The following is a 17281-nucleotide window of genomic DNA, read 5'->3' as shown; positions in this document are numbered from 1 at the left end:
AATTAGGGCAAGTAGTGCAGCATATTCAAATCCACTAGGTCTGAGATGGGAGTAGGGTGTTTTTAGCCGCACGCCTAGGAAATTTAGTCATTTTAACATACATTGTACATACAAAAATTACAACGTAAACACATCCACACACGTGCGATGCCTGCCAACAGTGCGACAATCCACCAAAGATGGACTGTACTAAATGTACATGAACAGGATCAGGAAGAAGAAGGAGGAAGAGGAGGAGGAAGAGTTTGCAGGCATAAACCCTTGTTGATCGGAAAGAAGTCTGTGCCAAAAAGACTAGAAAAGTGGTTCAACATGCACCACTGGCAGTGTCCCATAGGCCGTGTACTGTGGCTGCTCCTAACAACCTTGTTTGGAGCAGCTCAGTGGAGGGAATATGAAAGAGAGGCCTCTCTTTGGCACTCCCTCTTCAGACGGTAAGCACTCATGTTTACATTGTAAATGAACTCTGGTGGATATCCTGCAGCCGCATACTCCACAACATATTGGATGTTCACTTTCCTGTCCATGCTACATGTAAATGCGGTCTATTTGGTCTTCGGAGGATTCAAAGTTGGCCTGACCTCATTTTCACTGTAAATGGGGTCCTACGGGTGTAGCTGAGATCTTTAGTTTGTGCGAATTCACAGCAGTTTCAAATGACATTACTTTTTATAGATTTTTTTTTCTTATGTTCCAAATTTTCCTGATGTTAGATTGGAGGTTTGATGAAGACAAGAGAAAATCTAGGAATGTTACCAACAAGATGTCAGAAGGAGTAGAAAAGACACAACTGTCATCCTCTGCTTCAGACGACTCAGTTGCTACTACAGCAAGCTCTCTTCAGTCTATGTCCCCTTCTGCTGGAGATTCTGTTGAAACCAGTGTAAACAAGGTATCAACAACAGCCACCACAGGACCAATGACAACTAAGCCAACTTCAGACCAGTCTTCAGTTATAACGCCTTCAACATCATCAGAAAAGATGGAATCCATTTCAACAACATCGTCTACTCTCACATCCACCATGGTCACCAGACGAGGTAAGCGTTAGTGTTATTCCTGACCATTGTAAGGCAGAGTACTATGATTTGCACACCTACGAGAGCAAGGAAAGTATAAACAGTGTTGTATAGAGAAAATGATATTAAAAGAGAATCATTGTCTACAAAAGCAATGATACAGCTGTATGCATGTCAAAGTGAATTGTAATGATTGCAAGGAAGTTATTAACACCACACCATAATGTACATTGTATACATTCACAATATGTACTTTGCTCTCCTGTGTTAAAATATAACAGGACACAGTAAACTGTTTAGAAACTCTATATGAAAATTAGAACTCATACAAGTTTGCAAAGAAATCTGGCTCTCATGATACTACCATGTACAGCCATTGCTCTTTAGGAGAAAGATATTCAACCAGTGTTCTTGTATAACCTTGGTTTATATTGTGTGTTTTAGCAGTGGCGGATCCAGAGGGGGGCGCATCGGGTGCCCGCCCCCTCTTTATTTTTATTAAATACAAAAGAAATAAGAGGAACAAAAGGGGAGGGTGCAAGCGCCCCCCTTTAATTTTGTATTAAAAGGTGCAAATCACAGTACTGAATAATTCCTGGATCTGCCCCTGGTTTTAGCAACCTTTTTGTGAAAAAGCCCAATGATAGAGTGATTTCAGCACCATTTTCTCCAGTCTCTACCCGCAGGATAAAACCTCCAAAGAGAATCTACTTGGTCTCCTTGGAGACAGAGACTGCTCTAAGAGGCAAGTCTTCCAAACGAGGTCTTAGAAGGGGTCAGCGGCTGACTCCGCGTAGAACCCCACCTTCTCAGAGTGTGCCCATAGCTGGTCAAAGGCACTTGAAGTTAAAGGTCACTCCAGTCAGAGAATCTGTTCCCTTGGTTGTCGGAGGAACGCGGCTTTCACGTAGGGGTCCAAAGAAAGAGAGTTTTTCCTGTTGTCTACTTTGACAAATTTTGTTGGTGTTCCTATAATGTTTGATATTTCATGTTGAGAAGCCTTTTTTTTTTTTTGTTAAGGTGAGCCTCTGTCTTTGCTTGGTGATTTATGGTGTTGGTATTCTCGAGGGCAGTTTTGTGGCACTGTTTCATCATAGTGGCCACATGATGACTCACTGATATGATTCACTACATTGAAGAAATCTCTCCCAAGTTTTACGTAAAGGTAATACAGTAGAAAGGAAAAACCTAAGACACTTCCAAAAATCAGTAATTGGGATTTGATATCAGCAGTAATGAAATTGACAGGTCTATGTCCTAAAATATCTCCTCTGGAAACAATATTTCATCTTCATTGACAATGTTTTATAGGTGCTATGTATTTCAAGGCTTGCCTAGTACCGTACAATGTATGTTAGTACCGAACAATGTATGTAGCTTCAGTGTACCAAACCATAAACAAATGACTACACTAACCTAAATCTCTGGTGGCATGTTAAGACCACTATAATCTCTATACCAGTATCTGAAATGTTTCGTGGAGGAAAAAGATAAAATGTCACAAAATAAAAGCACATGACAATCCATTTTGAAACTTAGTTGCCTGATTGGCCACAAAAAGCTTACTTCTTCTTCTTTTTTTTTCTTTTTTTTTTGGGGGGGGGGGGGCAGTATCAGTTTGTTGTGGCCCAGGGCCACCACTAATGTCAAGCCTGCATATGAATTTTGTAGCTTATTGTGTATCTGCATGAAACTTAAGTTTAAAGTCTGAAAATATTTTTTACATCAGAACACAACCAGCTTGGCCCTACTCACAAAATGAACTTGTCAAGAATGTACCCCACTTTATATATTGTAAGGTGTAAACCCAGTGCATTACTGACACCAGGGAATACTTTCACATTTTTCCCCCTTTTACTAACTTCAAGGTTGAAATTGGTTCCATTCCGTTTTCATGTGACTTGTTGAAAATTCAGTTTTATTTTTGAAACATTATTAACAGATTTATGTTTTACTCTGTTCTCTTTAAAATTAACATAAATTTTAAGTAACATCGTCAATTGTTAATGTGTACTGCAGTATCAATCATGCCAATTCATAGGCAGTATACATTTGAAGTTGTTTTTATAACCTCTTTTTCTTTTCTTTTTGCATTTCTTCATTATTTTTTCATATTCGCATGCATACATGTGTTGATAATTTCTTAATCTACACAATCTTTCATGCAATATTTCTTCTTCCAAGGAGAATCTGAATGTCAGCACTTTTGCTTTCTTTTTCAGCTTTGTCTGTTGCCTGGCATACAGATCTGCCTGATCAATGCACATACTATGTGTAACAAAGTACACTGTGCAGTACATTCATCAGAAAGATGTTTCCCCTCACTGTTATTACCCTTTCATATTGTTCACGGTACAGTTAATGGGTCAGATTAAAGTTATTTATAAAATTTATTGAAAAGGGTGGCAACTGGCAAGTATAGCTGCTTTTGACTGTGTACAGTTAACGAATCAGATTAAAGTTATGTATAAAATTTATTGAAAAGGGTGGCAACTAGCAAGTCCTGCTTTTGACTGTGTGCTGGATGGTCACAGAATTTAAGGTTGATTTTTGCTCCTTTTTCCAAAGCTCCATTCTTTCTAGCAGTCCAAATATCAGATAGAAAATTCAGGTGTATTACTTTTCCATACGAGGAAATTTAATCTTCATGTTTATAAACTTACATGCCCGAATTCACAGAGGTGAAGTACCATTGAAACCATGGTTTAACCATGGACAATTAAGTATGGAGCGCCAAGTGTCGCATGGCATATTTCGTTACGAAATCAGTTATTTCGTCAATGAAATGACAACATTTTGTCGACAAAATGATCAGGGTGGTACATGGTGCAGAGCAGGCATTTTGGAATTCACATCTCCATTTGAATGAAATTACCCTGTACATTGTACCTGCACCAGTTGCAGTGTGAGTTCTTTATTTTGCAACTTGAGTCTGCATTATTCCTCTGCTGCAATCATTTAGGTAAAAGCAGTCCAGATTCAGGCAATTTCAACCCGTTCCATGCGGGAACCTGGTGGCCTGTGTATTAAGTCTATGGGAATTTCAGAATTCAGTATCAAACGGGTTACTACAATCTTGTTCACACAATCAGTGTTTTAAGACTTTGTACTCCCAATGTACACGGTGTATATTACCCCCGTAATAACCTGAAAAAATGTACCTTGGTAGTCACTCAATTAATGTCAAACCCAATGTCAACACATGCATAGTATGTACATTCAACTTCCATAAGGCTAAATTTGCATTTTTTTTTCTTTAATTTCATTTGTGGTTGTGTTCATGAATCCAAATAGTCTGATTCATTTCATTTTTTGTTTTTCAAAACAGTTTTCGGAATTTGTGCATTTCATATGTTTTGCTTTGTAAGAAATATTTCATCTTTTGATGAGTTTTATCAAACAGGGAATAATTTTCCAACTCAAATTTGATAAACAATTTCAGCTGATGAATAATATTTTAAATGGTATTCTGTACACTTCTATGGAAGAAAACTGCTACACAAAAGTTAGTTTGTGTAGCAGTAGTATAAAAATGCATGGCGAATTACGATGCGATACCAGGAAAATTATTCCCAGTCAAATGATATGATATATTTGTAAATATGGTACTAGTCTAACATGCCATGATCAGGCAACTTGTACACTGTATGTGATGCTTGCTACAGATTTGTTGTCATCACAGAATTTCTGTTTAATATAAGTACAGTGCAGTGTATATAAATTAATCTTTTATTACCAACTACCCGTGTTATTCAATCTAACCAGAAATAAATCAGCTTTCTAATGTTACATTGAATTTCTTTGACAAACTCACTGAAGGTGTAGGTAGGGATTGTGAATATGTTGTATGTGTAAACTTTGTGTTAAAAAAATAATAATAATAAAAAAGATTTTAAAAACCCACTCTTATATTTATAAGGCATGCTAATTGTATATGGCTAAAGATATATTTGGAATATAAAATGTTGGTACAATATGTATGTACAGCTGTATCATACCTGTTAGAATAAATTCATGAGAATATGTCAGTGTGCATGCTGAGTACTTTAGTCAAGGGTTGAGGGAAATAAAGTTTTTACTGTTGTAAGAAAAATGTTCTTTGGGAGTGAATGCGTCTACATTTTGCTACTCATGATTATGGATATAATACAATTACAGGGCAGATATATTACTGCACTGTACACCCTATGAGTAGACCTGACTAATGTTTTAGTGAATAAAAAGATAAGGCACCATTCATGGTTTTGAGTATACCCATATTAGATTTGATATTTGTTTTGCTATGAGACCCTTGTAACATTTCATATCATGATTGTTGACTGTCTGTGATAATCAGCACCTGATATTTGAATGTTTGTCACTTTTTATCTCTCATTGATCAGCTACCATTAAGAATGAGAGCTCCACACCAGACATCAAAGTGCAACCTGAAGCATCACAGACTGGCTCCCAGCAGTCTTCTACAATGCCAAAGACTGGTGTATCTCCAGCTATCATCACACGCCATGCTGCACGTGAGCCATCTGTGTCCACGCCAACCATGAAGACAAGAACTAGCTCTGCAGCTGCAGCAGCTGCCACATCCAGCAATGCTGCATCGGTCGGTAGTAGCAATGCAACTATGAAGACCAGGCAGGCATCCAATCGTGTGTCCACTCCAAAGTCTTCTGGTACAACAACGAGTCTGACAGTAGGAGGACGTGCCATGTCCTGTGGGAGTCCTTTGACACCACAAAGTAGTCAGGACGCTTTGGTGAAACGGCGTAGCTCATCACGTTCTATCAAGAGAAAAAAGTTTGATGATGAGCTTGTAGAGAGCAGCCTTGTCAAATCTTCTCGTGGAAAACTGCCCCCCTCTGGAATGACTCTCTCTCCATCCATGCCCCCATCACAGCAGCAATACCATCACTCCCCACCACCTCCCCCACCACCACCACCACCACCAGCTCAACCATCACCCCCACCACCACCTGTGCCACAGATTATCGAGAAAGCAGTGGTGAAGATAGAGGAAAAGAAAATCCCTGAACCACCAAAACCTGTAATACCACCCCCACCACCACCACCACCACCAAAGAAACCAGAAGTTGTCAAGACCAAACCAAAGGCTGAACCTCCTCCACCATCACCACCACCACCCACCCCCACACCACCAGCACCACCCCCACCCAAACAACAAAAAGTGGAGACACCACGACCTGCTCCAGAGAAGAAGAAGGGAAAAGCTCTTGTGAGTAGGAAATTTATTATCTAGCTTATCAATTCTTATTCTGCTAAATTTTCAAACATGTAACATGACTGGAAATTTAATCTTATGCTATGCCAGTAGCATTTGCAGGAAGGTACATGTACTTGAACCATTGTAAGTGTGGCGACAATGAGTAAATGATGTAAAATTTAGGTATATTTGTTTACTGTCGTCATACACACAGTGTGTGATATGATTTGTCTCAAATGCTAGATATTACGTTGACTGTAACTCCTAGTGTTGGCCATTGGTAAAAGTCACTAGTTACTGTATTGATGGAAGAGATTGTACATGTACAGTAGGTTTGTTTATCTCATATTTGATTAAGAAATCACTGATATGTTTAGTGACAGCAGTGATTTAATCTTGAATACCTGTTAAAAGATTCAAATATCTCACGTGATTTTGTGTGTATTATAAGAGAGCTTCTATGAAATTTATAAAGAAACACTTGTCTTCCTTTTTTTTAAATCATTTTGTTTTCAAACTAGTGATGTACCTAAATATTTGTATAGTTAACACTTTTGAAGTTCTTAACCAGCTCATGAAAAGAAGTTGTTGTTCAAAGCAAATGTTACACAATATGGGTGTGTCTTCTACTCTTGGGTTTTTTCAGTGAATTCATTGTTGATTACATTTATAAACAATGCCATATTTCCTTATTATGAGCATTTTTAACTAAAAAATGGAATCACAACTTTTTGTCTCAGCCCTCCAAGTCAAGCTCCTCCAAGTCTAGTCGATCCAAGAAATCCAAGTCCCTCGTTCCCCTGGCGAGAGAGACCAGTCGATGGACTGCAGAGGATGACTTGGCACTCATCACAGCTGTACATCAGGTTTGTCTCATACGGTGTAGGAGAAAACTTATGTATTGAAAAAAATTGGAAAATTGGTTGATTTTACTGGTTTTGTCATTAGCTATTAAGTTAATTTGAAATTAGAGTTGCTTTTTACTTAGATCACTGTTGTCACATTACCTATTATGAAGATGCAGTATTCCATAACTTGATTGCCAAATTTACACTGTATGTTGTGTGATAAATCCCATTTTAGTTAGCTTGAACATAAATTAAGAAGAAATGTTTAAAGAAATTCTGTAGAGACTCTATTTTAAAGATGTTAGTAATTCTTACTAGTCTGAAATAACATGACTTTACAAACAACTTAAATATGGCAAACCAAGTGGGTATCCTAATCGTCGTTAATTTCAATAGCTAAAGCTGAAATTTGCAGGTAATGATTATTCTTACACGTTTTTAGTTATAAGTGTATTTTTGCCCCAATGTAGATGAAATATTGCCATACAGTCGTACTTTGTTAAAACGTTTAAAAAAAAGGAAAAAATAGGCACACATATTGGCACTTCCTATTCCAGTCATTCGTAAAGTCATACATAACTTTACAAACAGCTTAATGAAACAGGGTCCTGGACAAGGTGTTTTGTGTACTGCCTCACCTAACATTGAATTTGTGTGTCTATTTCCTGCAGTAGACACTTGTCTGTAAACAGGTCACTCCAAGCAACTACACAAAAATCTGTTGCTATCTTTCCCTTGTTAGACCAACGACCTTGAGCAAGTCTTCCAGGGTGTGAAGTTTTCTCACCGATTTTCCATGAAGGAAATTGAAGAGAGATGGTATGCCTTGTTGTATGACCCGATAGCATCAAAGTAAGTTTGATTCTCAATTTGATGTCCTTGTTTGAATCTTGCTATGAAATCAGGCCAGCATGAATATTATGCACCATTCAAACAGAAAACAAGTCAGTGACAACACAAGAGATTACATGGCTAAAGTGATGATGTCCTTTTTAAGGTACACAAGTTAATCTTTGCTCACTATTTCATTGGTTTTAATAACAAGGGGCATTCAGAAGATTGTGCTGTAAGTCCATAGGTTCACAGCTGGGCTCAAAACCTCTAGAACGCTGTGACAGAGCAGTGTAACAAAGGCAGTGCATTTAAAACAAACATCGTGCAGACCGGTATGACCGAAACATGTGTATCTCTTTAAAGTAACATAGCTATTTGTTACAACTTTTACAAACTTACTGACCCTAAATCATCACATGCCCACATCCCCTTCTACTACATTGTATCTTGCAGTAACATTAAACTTAAATTGCTTGAAGATTACATTTTAACATACAATGTAAAGACGTACATTGTATGATTTACTAAAAGATGAATAGTTTACAGAGATATGAGTTGCTTACTACAGAAATTCTTTCTTTCTTTTTTCAAATTGAAATTGATATAATGTATTCCCTTTTGCCAAGTCATTTTCATGGAGCAGTATATCTTTGATTGTTTATTTTGGTCTGCTTACATATACACTTGTGTAGAGTATGCCAAAAAAGTAATCTTTTTGTCCCAAAGCTACCAAAGACATCATTTTCATATTCCTTTGATTACCAAGTAACATAGAATGATTACTTTGTTCATTTGTATAAATGGCTATGAAACAAACAAATTGAACTTTTAACACATACATGATATCCCTCGTATATGGATATTCTGAGCCTTGCACACATACTAGCAGTAATCCTGTGACACTTGAGAAAATGATAGGCAGGAATGTAGAGGGTTAATTGAGTTTAAGAGAACTACTATTAAAGCTTCAAATCCTTTGTAAAGAAATCCAAATGTGTAGTGATTCAACGTCAATGCCTCACAGTGACGGTTAAAGGCATTATTTACCATTTGCAGATGAAACAAAAACCCAGCTTTAGTTCTTCAAAATAGTTCTAAAATGTGAGGCATTAAAATAACCATTGTAAAAATTTTAATCAGGAGAATCAACGTGAAGTATTGTTAAATATACAAAATGTGAACAATAGTTATAATAAAATTGTTTCTGAACAAAACCGTCTACAGTTGTGGTTTAATGAGAAAAACAGTGATATCTCCCTACATTTTTGGTTTTATTTGCAAGATTTTTATTTGATAGGATGTTTTGTGATAAAACTGACCTACACACACAGTTTGTATGCATCAAATGTGATAACTCTAAAATTTTAAAATCACTGCTCCCAAAGATAAACTGTACCTTTAACTGCGTTGTACTACTTGATATCCTTCCAGAGCATCTCAGACTGCAATGAGGCTTCTACATCCAGACATCAAGATTGCCATCATGTCACAAGCTCTCTACTCAGAAGACGAGGAAAAGATTCTTGGTTCTGTAACATCGGTGAGTTTTTACTTCTCCTAGTTTTAATGGAATTATTCTTAAGTAAGATGTCCAGCAGACGGTAGGGTTTGTTTCTCCAAATCAGTGATACAGTGTATATCATACTCTTCATCACTGCAGTTTAGATTCCATGTTTGTAATGAAGTCAAGCCACCTCTGCATGCCATATTGTGAGTTGAGTTTATGTGAGTTAAATCACCTTGGCTCCTAGAAGTCTTTGACAAGCTAAACTTGCTGGTTTCCCTCTTTGTTTTCTGTTCCCTCTTCATAGACTAGCCAACCTACTGTAGACACCTTCCAAGAACTACTCAACAAGAATGCTTCCACCTTTAACCCCATGCGGACACCAAAGGGCCTTCAGACTCATTGGACCATCATGAAACAGTACCACCTCCTACCAGATCAAACAGGTACGTGTAGCTCACACATCCCAAGCTCAGTGACAGGTGTTGCATGAGGGAAGCACATTGCTCAGCTTGAAATGCCTCATTTACTCTTCACATTCAGACTTCCCTCAAATTCAGGAAACATTCATTTCTCTGATGTAAACTTCCTATGAAGACACACATTCACATAAACTGCTAATCTACTGAAATAGTTGCCCAGCATATGTGTGTATCATTCCCAATTTGCTCTACTGCAAGATGGTTTGAGGATGGTGTCAGGTTTCCTGATTCTGTCATCAAACTTGTATATTGCTCAATGTTAGTCAAAGGCAAGTTTTCATATTTTCAATTGTGATGATGTTGAGAATATATGAGCATCGTACTCCCCCCTCAAAGGGGTTAATGGTGTGATGTTCTTCCCTGTGTGTGTTCATATGAAATGGGCACAAAAAAGATTAATAATACTTGGAAGCAGTAAATGAGACTGTCATAGAGGATGCTACTACAGCTGCAATTTGTAAACCATGTGTGCATAGTAGTGTGTACTGCCTTGAAGTAATAGACTAGCTACATGGTACTATCCTCCTTGTGATTATTTAATGCACTTGACTAAAGATTCCATGTGATTTTGACACAAGTGTGATTTGTGTGTGTGTCTCACTCCCAGTGCAACCCATGCCAAGAGGGGACCATGTTCTCAATTTCTCTGATGCAGAGGATATGATGGATGACTCCCAGCTTCAGTAAGTATTCTTGTCAGCCGTGTCTCTATTAATCTTGATTCTGGACCTCTTTTCTGAAACCTTACTGTACTCTTGATAAGTTCCATTTATAGCATTTATGAAATTACAGCTCAAATCATAAACTTTTCAATAATCAGGTCTAACTAGATCCTTGTGGAGGCAAGCAAGAATGAAGCAGATGAAGTCTAGTACACTGTACTCCATAAACATTGAGTGGGACAAGAGCTGATACAGCCTCCAGGAGTATTCTTTGACTGGTCACTATATCATCAAACACATGTCACACTTCACACTATTGTTAGATTTTCTCATGAGACTTATTTAGCACTTCTTCAGGCTCACGAAATGCTCTAATTTTATGATATTTTAGCTAGCATGCTCAAACCTTATAGGAATGGGAACATACTTTGGTCATATTCTATGGCTAGCCTTCAAAAACAGAATACTTGGGAAAGGTGAAAAAGAGATGTGTTTCTTTGAAGACATGTGCATAGTAATGATCTGTTATTGTCTTCCTTGCAGGGATCCAAGAGATGAAATCTTAGAGCATGGTAAGTATCAGGCCTCGGGCAAGTACTGGCCATATGGTACTCATGTTTTTTGTTTTGTTTTTCATCCAAATCTTGAAGGACAAGCATTGACACTATTTGATATCTTGGACCGCACTTTAGAATACACACTTCCATCATTTTGTATTTCTTGTGATGTGTTTCTACTTTTTTGAAAGTCAAAGTAAATATAGGGCAACCTGTTTGTTGTGTATTTCAGCCTGGTATGACAGTAAAGTCTGTACGTCTCTAATACTTTGGGATAAGTCACATCTTGACCTTGACCACAGTCCAATAGTCCGTGCTGACCATTAGTGTGTCCCAAGTAACATATTCCCCTGGAGAGTTATAATACCCATCCTCTGGTAAATGGAAGTTACAGAGTATGTAGTTCAGGTGATGTATATATTATAACAGTATCCTTGGTTATACGCAGATACTCCACTAGATAATGAGATCCGTTATATGTGTTAGTGATGGAATGCAGGGGATTTGCTGTAGAACTCTGGTGCCAAAGTATGTACTGATGCACTGGATTAAATGAATTAGTTGAACATGTTCATGTATGCAGTGGATGTACAAACTACCATACAAGTGTGCTTAGCTACAGGGTAGGTCATTCATATAAAATGGCAGTTTTCATGCCAGTTTACATTTGAAGTGTTTGGTTGCCAGTATGTACAAACCTTCAGCTGTTGATGGGATAGGTTCTACCATATTACTTTCAACTGAATGATATCATTGAAGAAAAAAATTATCAGTCCAGCCAACTAAGTGTACTCCTGATATAACAAATTCCTCGAGACTGGCAGTTTTCTTTTGTATCGAAATTTCATTACAACTGAACAGTGTAGTGTATAAAGATACAAAGATGATAATTTTGGGACCTGAATTTTTATTTCAATGTAATGAGAATTTTGTTATAACCACGTTCATGATAATGGGAGTCCTTTTTGTTGTCCAGAAAGTGTTTATATGGGTAGATTTTATGATTGTATACTTAAAAGGGATGTAGCGGCCCACTGGATTGCTTACAAACATTTTTTTTTTTCATTTAATAGCGGACACATGATGCAATCATACTGCAATACCAAACAACAAATACGATAAATTCTTATTTTTACTATTTCTCTGCTCAGAGCTTGCTGCATTTGACCGACGACAAAAGAGACAAATTCGTCACCTGGAGAATGAGATTCCTAAGTGGCAAGTCTTAGTGGAGAATGTGACAGGTAAGATAACAAGATGTGAAGGGAGGGATTAGCTGTAGGGGTGGACTGTATCGCGTCTGACATTCTAGCTGTGGGTATCTCTATGAGTAATGACAAGAGTTCTAAGGGTGAACTTCTCATTTTTATGGCATTTAGGGAGGTGGGTCTTGGTGGACATGTGTTTCTTGAATATTCTTACTGCAAGTATTAGGTAGACTACCATGGAACTGAATGATCTATTATTGTTGATCTGTGAAATGCTTTGCACACACAAGAAAAATGAAGAAAATTTGTATGGCATGTTAACTCTGCACTGCTAGACCAAAAGATGTAGACATCTAAGATTTGACAAGTTCTGTTTTAAATTGGGGAAAAAAAAAATAATGACTACCGGTATCAAGATGTGCATTGCTTTCCAGTATTATAATCTCTCTTGCCAATTCTGCCCTTATAGTGGAGTTAAATTCTATGAAAATGAATCCAATATCATTTACTTGTTGATGTTTGAGATTAGTGTTGGTCATATATACATACAAATACAAACTAAAACTTAATATGTTTCATCTTTTTCCCATTTTTTGCAGGTTAAAAATTATCATGAGAAAGATACATATTTTTGCCTGCTAATATTTCCACTTCTACAAATTAATCATCTGGTCATCATATAAGCTGAAAAGAGCAAAGCTGTTGATTTCTGTGACATGTTCAAAGTTAAACTCTTGATGGAAGATGGGAAGGAGAGTGGGAGTGACAATATTTACCAATTGACTTTTTTATCGTTCCTCAGGAATGACTTCTCAGGAGTTTGATAGCCAAACTCTGGCTGTGCTTCGTGGACGTCTGGTCAGATACCTCATGAGATCCAAGGAGGTACGTTGCTGTTCTCACTAAGTCATACATTGTGTTTATTCACAACTCATATTGTATGATGTGAGTTTCTTATAAAGTCTTACTGGAGTAGATTTCCAGGGAATTCTACAGGTGACAAGATGTTGATGCTATTCAGCATCAATTAAACCATCTTTTATGGGATGCAGCAATATTTCTTTTCTCCTGCCAACTCTCTCTCTCTCTCTCTCTCGCTCTCTGTTGATTTGTCACTAAGATATGGTTTTAATGAGGTTCATTTGTGTTCTCCTTGTCCAATGAGTGCATAGAATGAAATGAATTCTTTAGAAACATAAAACCCATGCGTGATACAGTAGACTCTTGTTATAACGAAGTCCTTGGGACCGGCAATTTTCTTTCGTTATATCGAAATTTCATTATAACCGAATGAATAAACAATAAAAATACATAGAGTTTACAATGTTGCGGCCCTAAATTTTACTTCGTTTTAACCGGAATTTCGTTATAACCATGTTCGTTATAACGGGAGTGCACTGTAGTACTTTTCACACTGTCATAAGCTGTACAGATAAGGTGAATGGTAAGCCATTGTGTGTCTGTGATTTGCTTTGCCAGATTACCATAGGTAGAGCCAGTCAGGATAACACCATTGACGTAGATCTCTCACTGGAAGGACCAGCATGGAAGGTGTCTAGAAAGCAAGGTGTCATCAAACTTAGGAACAATGGAGAATTCTACCTGGCTAATGAGGGCAAGAGGGCAGTGCACATTGACGGCAAGCCAGTACTCAAGGGACAAAAATGGAAGCTGGCCAATAACTCAGTGGTGGAGGTAAGATAAGTGCTGTAATTAGCCAGTAGACACATTTCATTTATGGGATGGAGATACCTACCAGTGTACCTCTTAGACAACTATGTTTATATTTCTTACAAAACAACAAGTGGGGGGGGGGGGGGAGAGGGAGTTACCTGTCCTTATGAGTAATTCCTGGAGATATTTATCCAGGGAATGATTGTCCAGGGGGTAGTTATGATAATACAGGGTAAATTTGGTGACAATTTCAAGGCAGTCACAGCAGGCAGACTTATGACCAAATGAGATGTTTATGTGCTTTGTATACTAAAAGCAAAGATGTGTCTTCTAGGTTACGAGTGCTATTTAGGGAGCTGCAATGTCAACCTTAAAACAATTTGCAGCCCACAATGATGGCAGTATCTGTAGGATGATTTACATGTGAAGCAATGAAAAAAACAATGAAGAATCCCATGTTGTCATCTCTACCAACTTAAGTTGCAGTTTCTTTTTAGTTTGTGTGTATTCTGCAGACGTGGTGGTAACGGCTTAGTTTGTATTGTTTTATTCATTGTTTTACAGATTGCAGGTCTGCGATTTATCTTCCTTGTCAACCAAGATGTCATCAGTACCCTGAGAACAGAGACACCAACAGTCAAGTGATGCATGCTGTCACCATGGTAACCATTTTGCCTCCTTCCTACAGTTGTCGTAGAGCATCCCATATGGCTTTTCCAGTACCACAAAAGAAGGAAGAGTTGTACATTTTTTGCATTGATTGCAGCTCCAGAATATGCTACAGATGTGAATGAGGTGCTAAGCCATATGTCTCAACTACAGAATGACACCAACATTTCATCAGTTCTTATTTATTTTGCTTATTTCGTCATGTTCCTGTTGACATTGAAGTGTTTCTTATACCTTTTAATCAACAGTAGGGCTGTTGGAAGGGTGATGTGAGTAGCCTAGGTCAAACCAATGATGATTATTGTGTTGGTTGAGGAGGCTTGCTAGCTTGTTTATCTGTTTGTTGCTGTTGCCCTAGTTGAAGCAAGTTTTGTGTTTTCTTCTTATCTGTGAACTATAATGGTTCACTTTAGAGATTATGTGATATCTCCCTGGATTGACTGAAAACATGTAGCTTTGAAAATCAGTTCCAGGGTGCGTTATAAGAGGAGTTTTCTACTTGGCAACAAATTGACAGATTTCAACTATCCACTAGGCTGTTAAATACAAAAATACATGGAGTTATACATACATGAGTTGTGTTAATGCAAACCTTACCTTATTGTAGCTGTAACCTCATCGCATCCTCACCTTACCAGTAGGCAAACCTTAGCTGTAGACCTGCCTCAGCTCTAAGCTAACTTCAGACATAGGCTAAACTCAGCTGTAGGCTCACTTCAGCTGTAGGCTCACCACTGTTCTTCATCGCCACTTTGGTATCCTCTTGTGAAGACCAGCTGCTATAGTGCTGGAGGGATTGCCCCTATTTGTGATTGGCATGCTATATCCCAAACTACATGCTTTGGCCAACTTTTGTTTTCTGTTACAATCCCCATTTCTCACAATGCATTCAAACTGACTTTGTGAAACTGAAGATGGTGTTAACATGCTGATAGTTATGTGTTTATATAGTGCCCAGAGTAAACAGCATAGCAACCTTTACAGGCAGGTATTCTCATACTACAGGCTCACCTACATGTCAACTTACCTATTAAAGTCACATTTATTATTCTTTGTAGATGAAGGTTCCTTTGCCAAGCTGGTGTTTGGCAAAGTTTTCACTTTCTACACAATCTACATTGTAATCATAAACAAACTGATCATGTCAACAATCTTTGTAACACACTAACGTGGGTCCCTAAGTTTGTTGTGCAAACTATTCCAGCTTTGCTAAAATTTGGCACCTAGGAGTCTTTCCTTACTTTGACCAAACAATATTATGAGTTTAAAATTGACATGAGATCAAGTGATGACTTAGAGAAGACGAAGTGGCTGAAGTAGATTGGATCATAATGTGTTTTGATATCATATACTGCTATCATTCAAACCTGATATATCTATATGATATTTGATCTAGATCCTGACAATCGAATTTTTGCCAGTGTTTATTAGTGTTGTGAATTGTGCTGTTTTGAAGAAAGTTCAAACAAAGATGAAGGAACACAGAAAAGTGATATAATTGAACAATATTTGAGACATGTTTGTAACTGCTTTTCACTGAAATTGTGCATGGTAAATTCAAAATTAATCAAAGCCTTTCTATTCACTGTTGAATTACAGCTGTAGTACAAGTTTTCATTCACCATTAGTAGGCCTGGTATTGACTTTAAATATTTGTGGCATTCATTTGAAATGTTGGCTTTCCTTGTCATTCTGCCATGTTATCTTCAATGCTCTCATAGAACTCCATTTACATACACAGTTATTTCTGTCTTGTGATTCATCCAGCCAGAACAGTTGTTCTCTGCTTTCATAGTAAATACAAAGATAAAGATAAGATAAAAGTTGCTTTCTTCAATATCATTGCAACTAAGTAACAAAGCAAACTATGAATGCAATTTTCTTCTATTTGACCAATTTGGCTTTAAAGAAGAATGACTTCATGTAGGGAATTATTATGAAGAAGATCATCAATACACCAGAAGTCATTTAAAAATCAGGATATTTGGCTTATGAACTTTCTGTGGACCGTTCTGTCTACAGTTGGCTCACATAAAGCTTGTTCATGATAGTTGGTTTTACCATGTGTTGTGTTGTTCCTTTCACTCTGTACCTTGTCATCTTCAATATTTGTACATACAGTTGTACATTCTCTTGATGCATTTTTTAAAAAGCTTTCCCTATTAAAAGAAAATTGCTGGTACTTCTCCAGCAGTTTCTTGATGTTTTGATCAGATCTGCCTGTTTTGTCTGATACTTATACAGTGTATGTTTTACAGATATATTACTCTTTTATTTATTTTCAATTTTTAATTTTCATTTATTTATTTATTTTTTATTTATTTATTTATTTATTTTTTAATTTATTTATTTATTTATTTTTTTTTTTTTTTGGGGGGGGGGGGGATTGTTGTATTAGTTTGCTAGTGGAGATATCAGCCTCTTACCACATCAGTAGGTAATGAATTTGGTACAGGTTTCAGTCGTGATTAATCAGAGAGTGCATTTGTAGTGTCAGTGGCCCAAATATGTGAATTATCTTCTTTTTAGACCAGAATGTTCCGAAAACTCCCTGCTTCTCAACTAAAGATAATTGGTGAAGTACAGAATATTGTAATGTGTACTGA

The 17281-nt window shown here is 37.3% G+C and overlaps 1 protein-coding gene across 1 annotated transcript; it reads left to right on the top strand.

The window, feature by feature from the left end:
- The first annotated feature begins 816 nt into the window (after positions 1 to 816).
- LOC139721163 (uncharacterized) lies at positions 817 to 15160 on the top strand. The gene is made up of 12 exons (XM_071632492.1): positions 817 to 1040; positions 5402 to 6249; positions 6978 to 7103; positions 7828 to 7937; positions 9351 to 9459; positions 9731 to 9869; positions 10513 to 10588; positions 11111 to 11139; positions 12276 to 12368; positions 13135 to 13217; positions 13812 to 14027; positions 14571 to 15160. The coding sequence occupies exons 1-12, from the start codon at positions 848 to 850 to the stop codon at positions 14649 to 14651; spliced, it is 2103 nt and encodes a 700-aa protein (XP_071488593.1). The 5' UTR covers positions 817 to 847; the 3' UTR covers positions 14652 to 15160.
- The last annotated feature ends 2121 nt before the right edge of the window (positions 15161 to 17281 follow it).

Source organism: Diadema antillarum, unplaced genomic scaffold, assembly GCF_040938485.1.
Source record: "Diadema antillarum isolate AM-2024a unplaced genomic scaffold, OU_Dant_1.0 scf00000139, whole genome shotgun sequence".
In the NCBI taxonomy this organism is placed as follows: Eukaryota; Metazoa; Echinodermata; class Echinoidea; order Diadematoida; family Diadematidae; genus Diadema; species Diadema antillarum.
Note: the sequence above shows the minus strand (reverse complement) of the source record. Positions and strands in the feature narration are given on the sequence as shown.

What these genes read in the sequence shown, in the direction of transcription:
- LOC139721163 (XM_071632492.1), top strand. Translation starts at nt 848, where the DNA reads ATGTCCCCTTCTGCTGGAGATTCTGTTGAAACCAGTGTAAACAAGGTA. An exon ending in TCATCACAGCTGTACATCAG is followed by an intron (nt 7,104 to 7,827) that starts GTTTGTCTCATA and finishes TTCCCTTGTTAG; the next exon opens with ACCAACGACCTTGAGCAAGT. An exon ending in AGATGAAATCTTAGAGCATG is followed by an intron (nt 11,140 to 12,275) that starts GTAAGTATCAGG and finishes TTCTCTGCTCAG; the next exon opens with AGCTTGCTGCATTTGACCGA.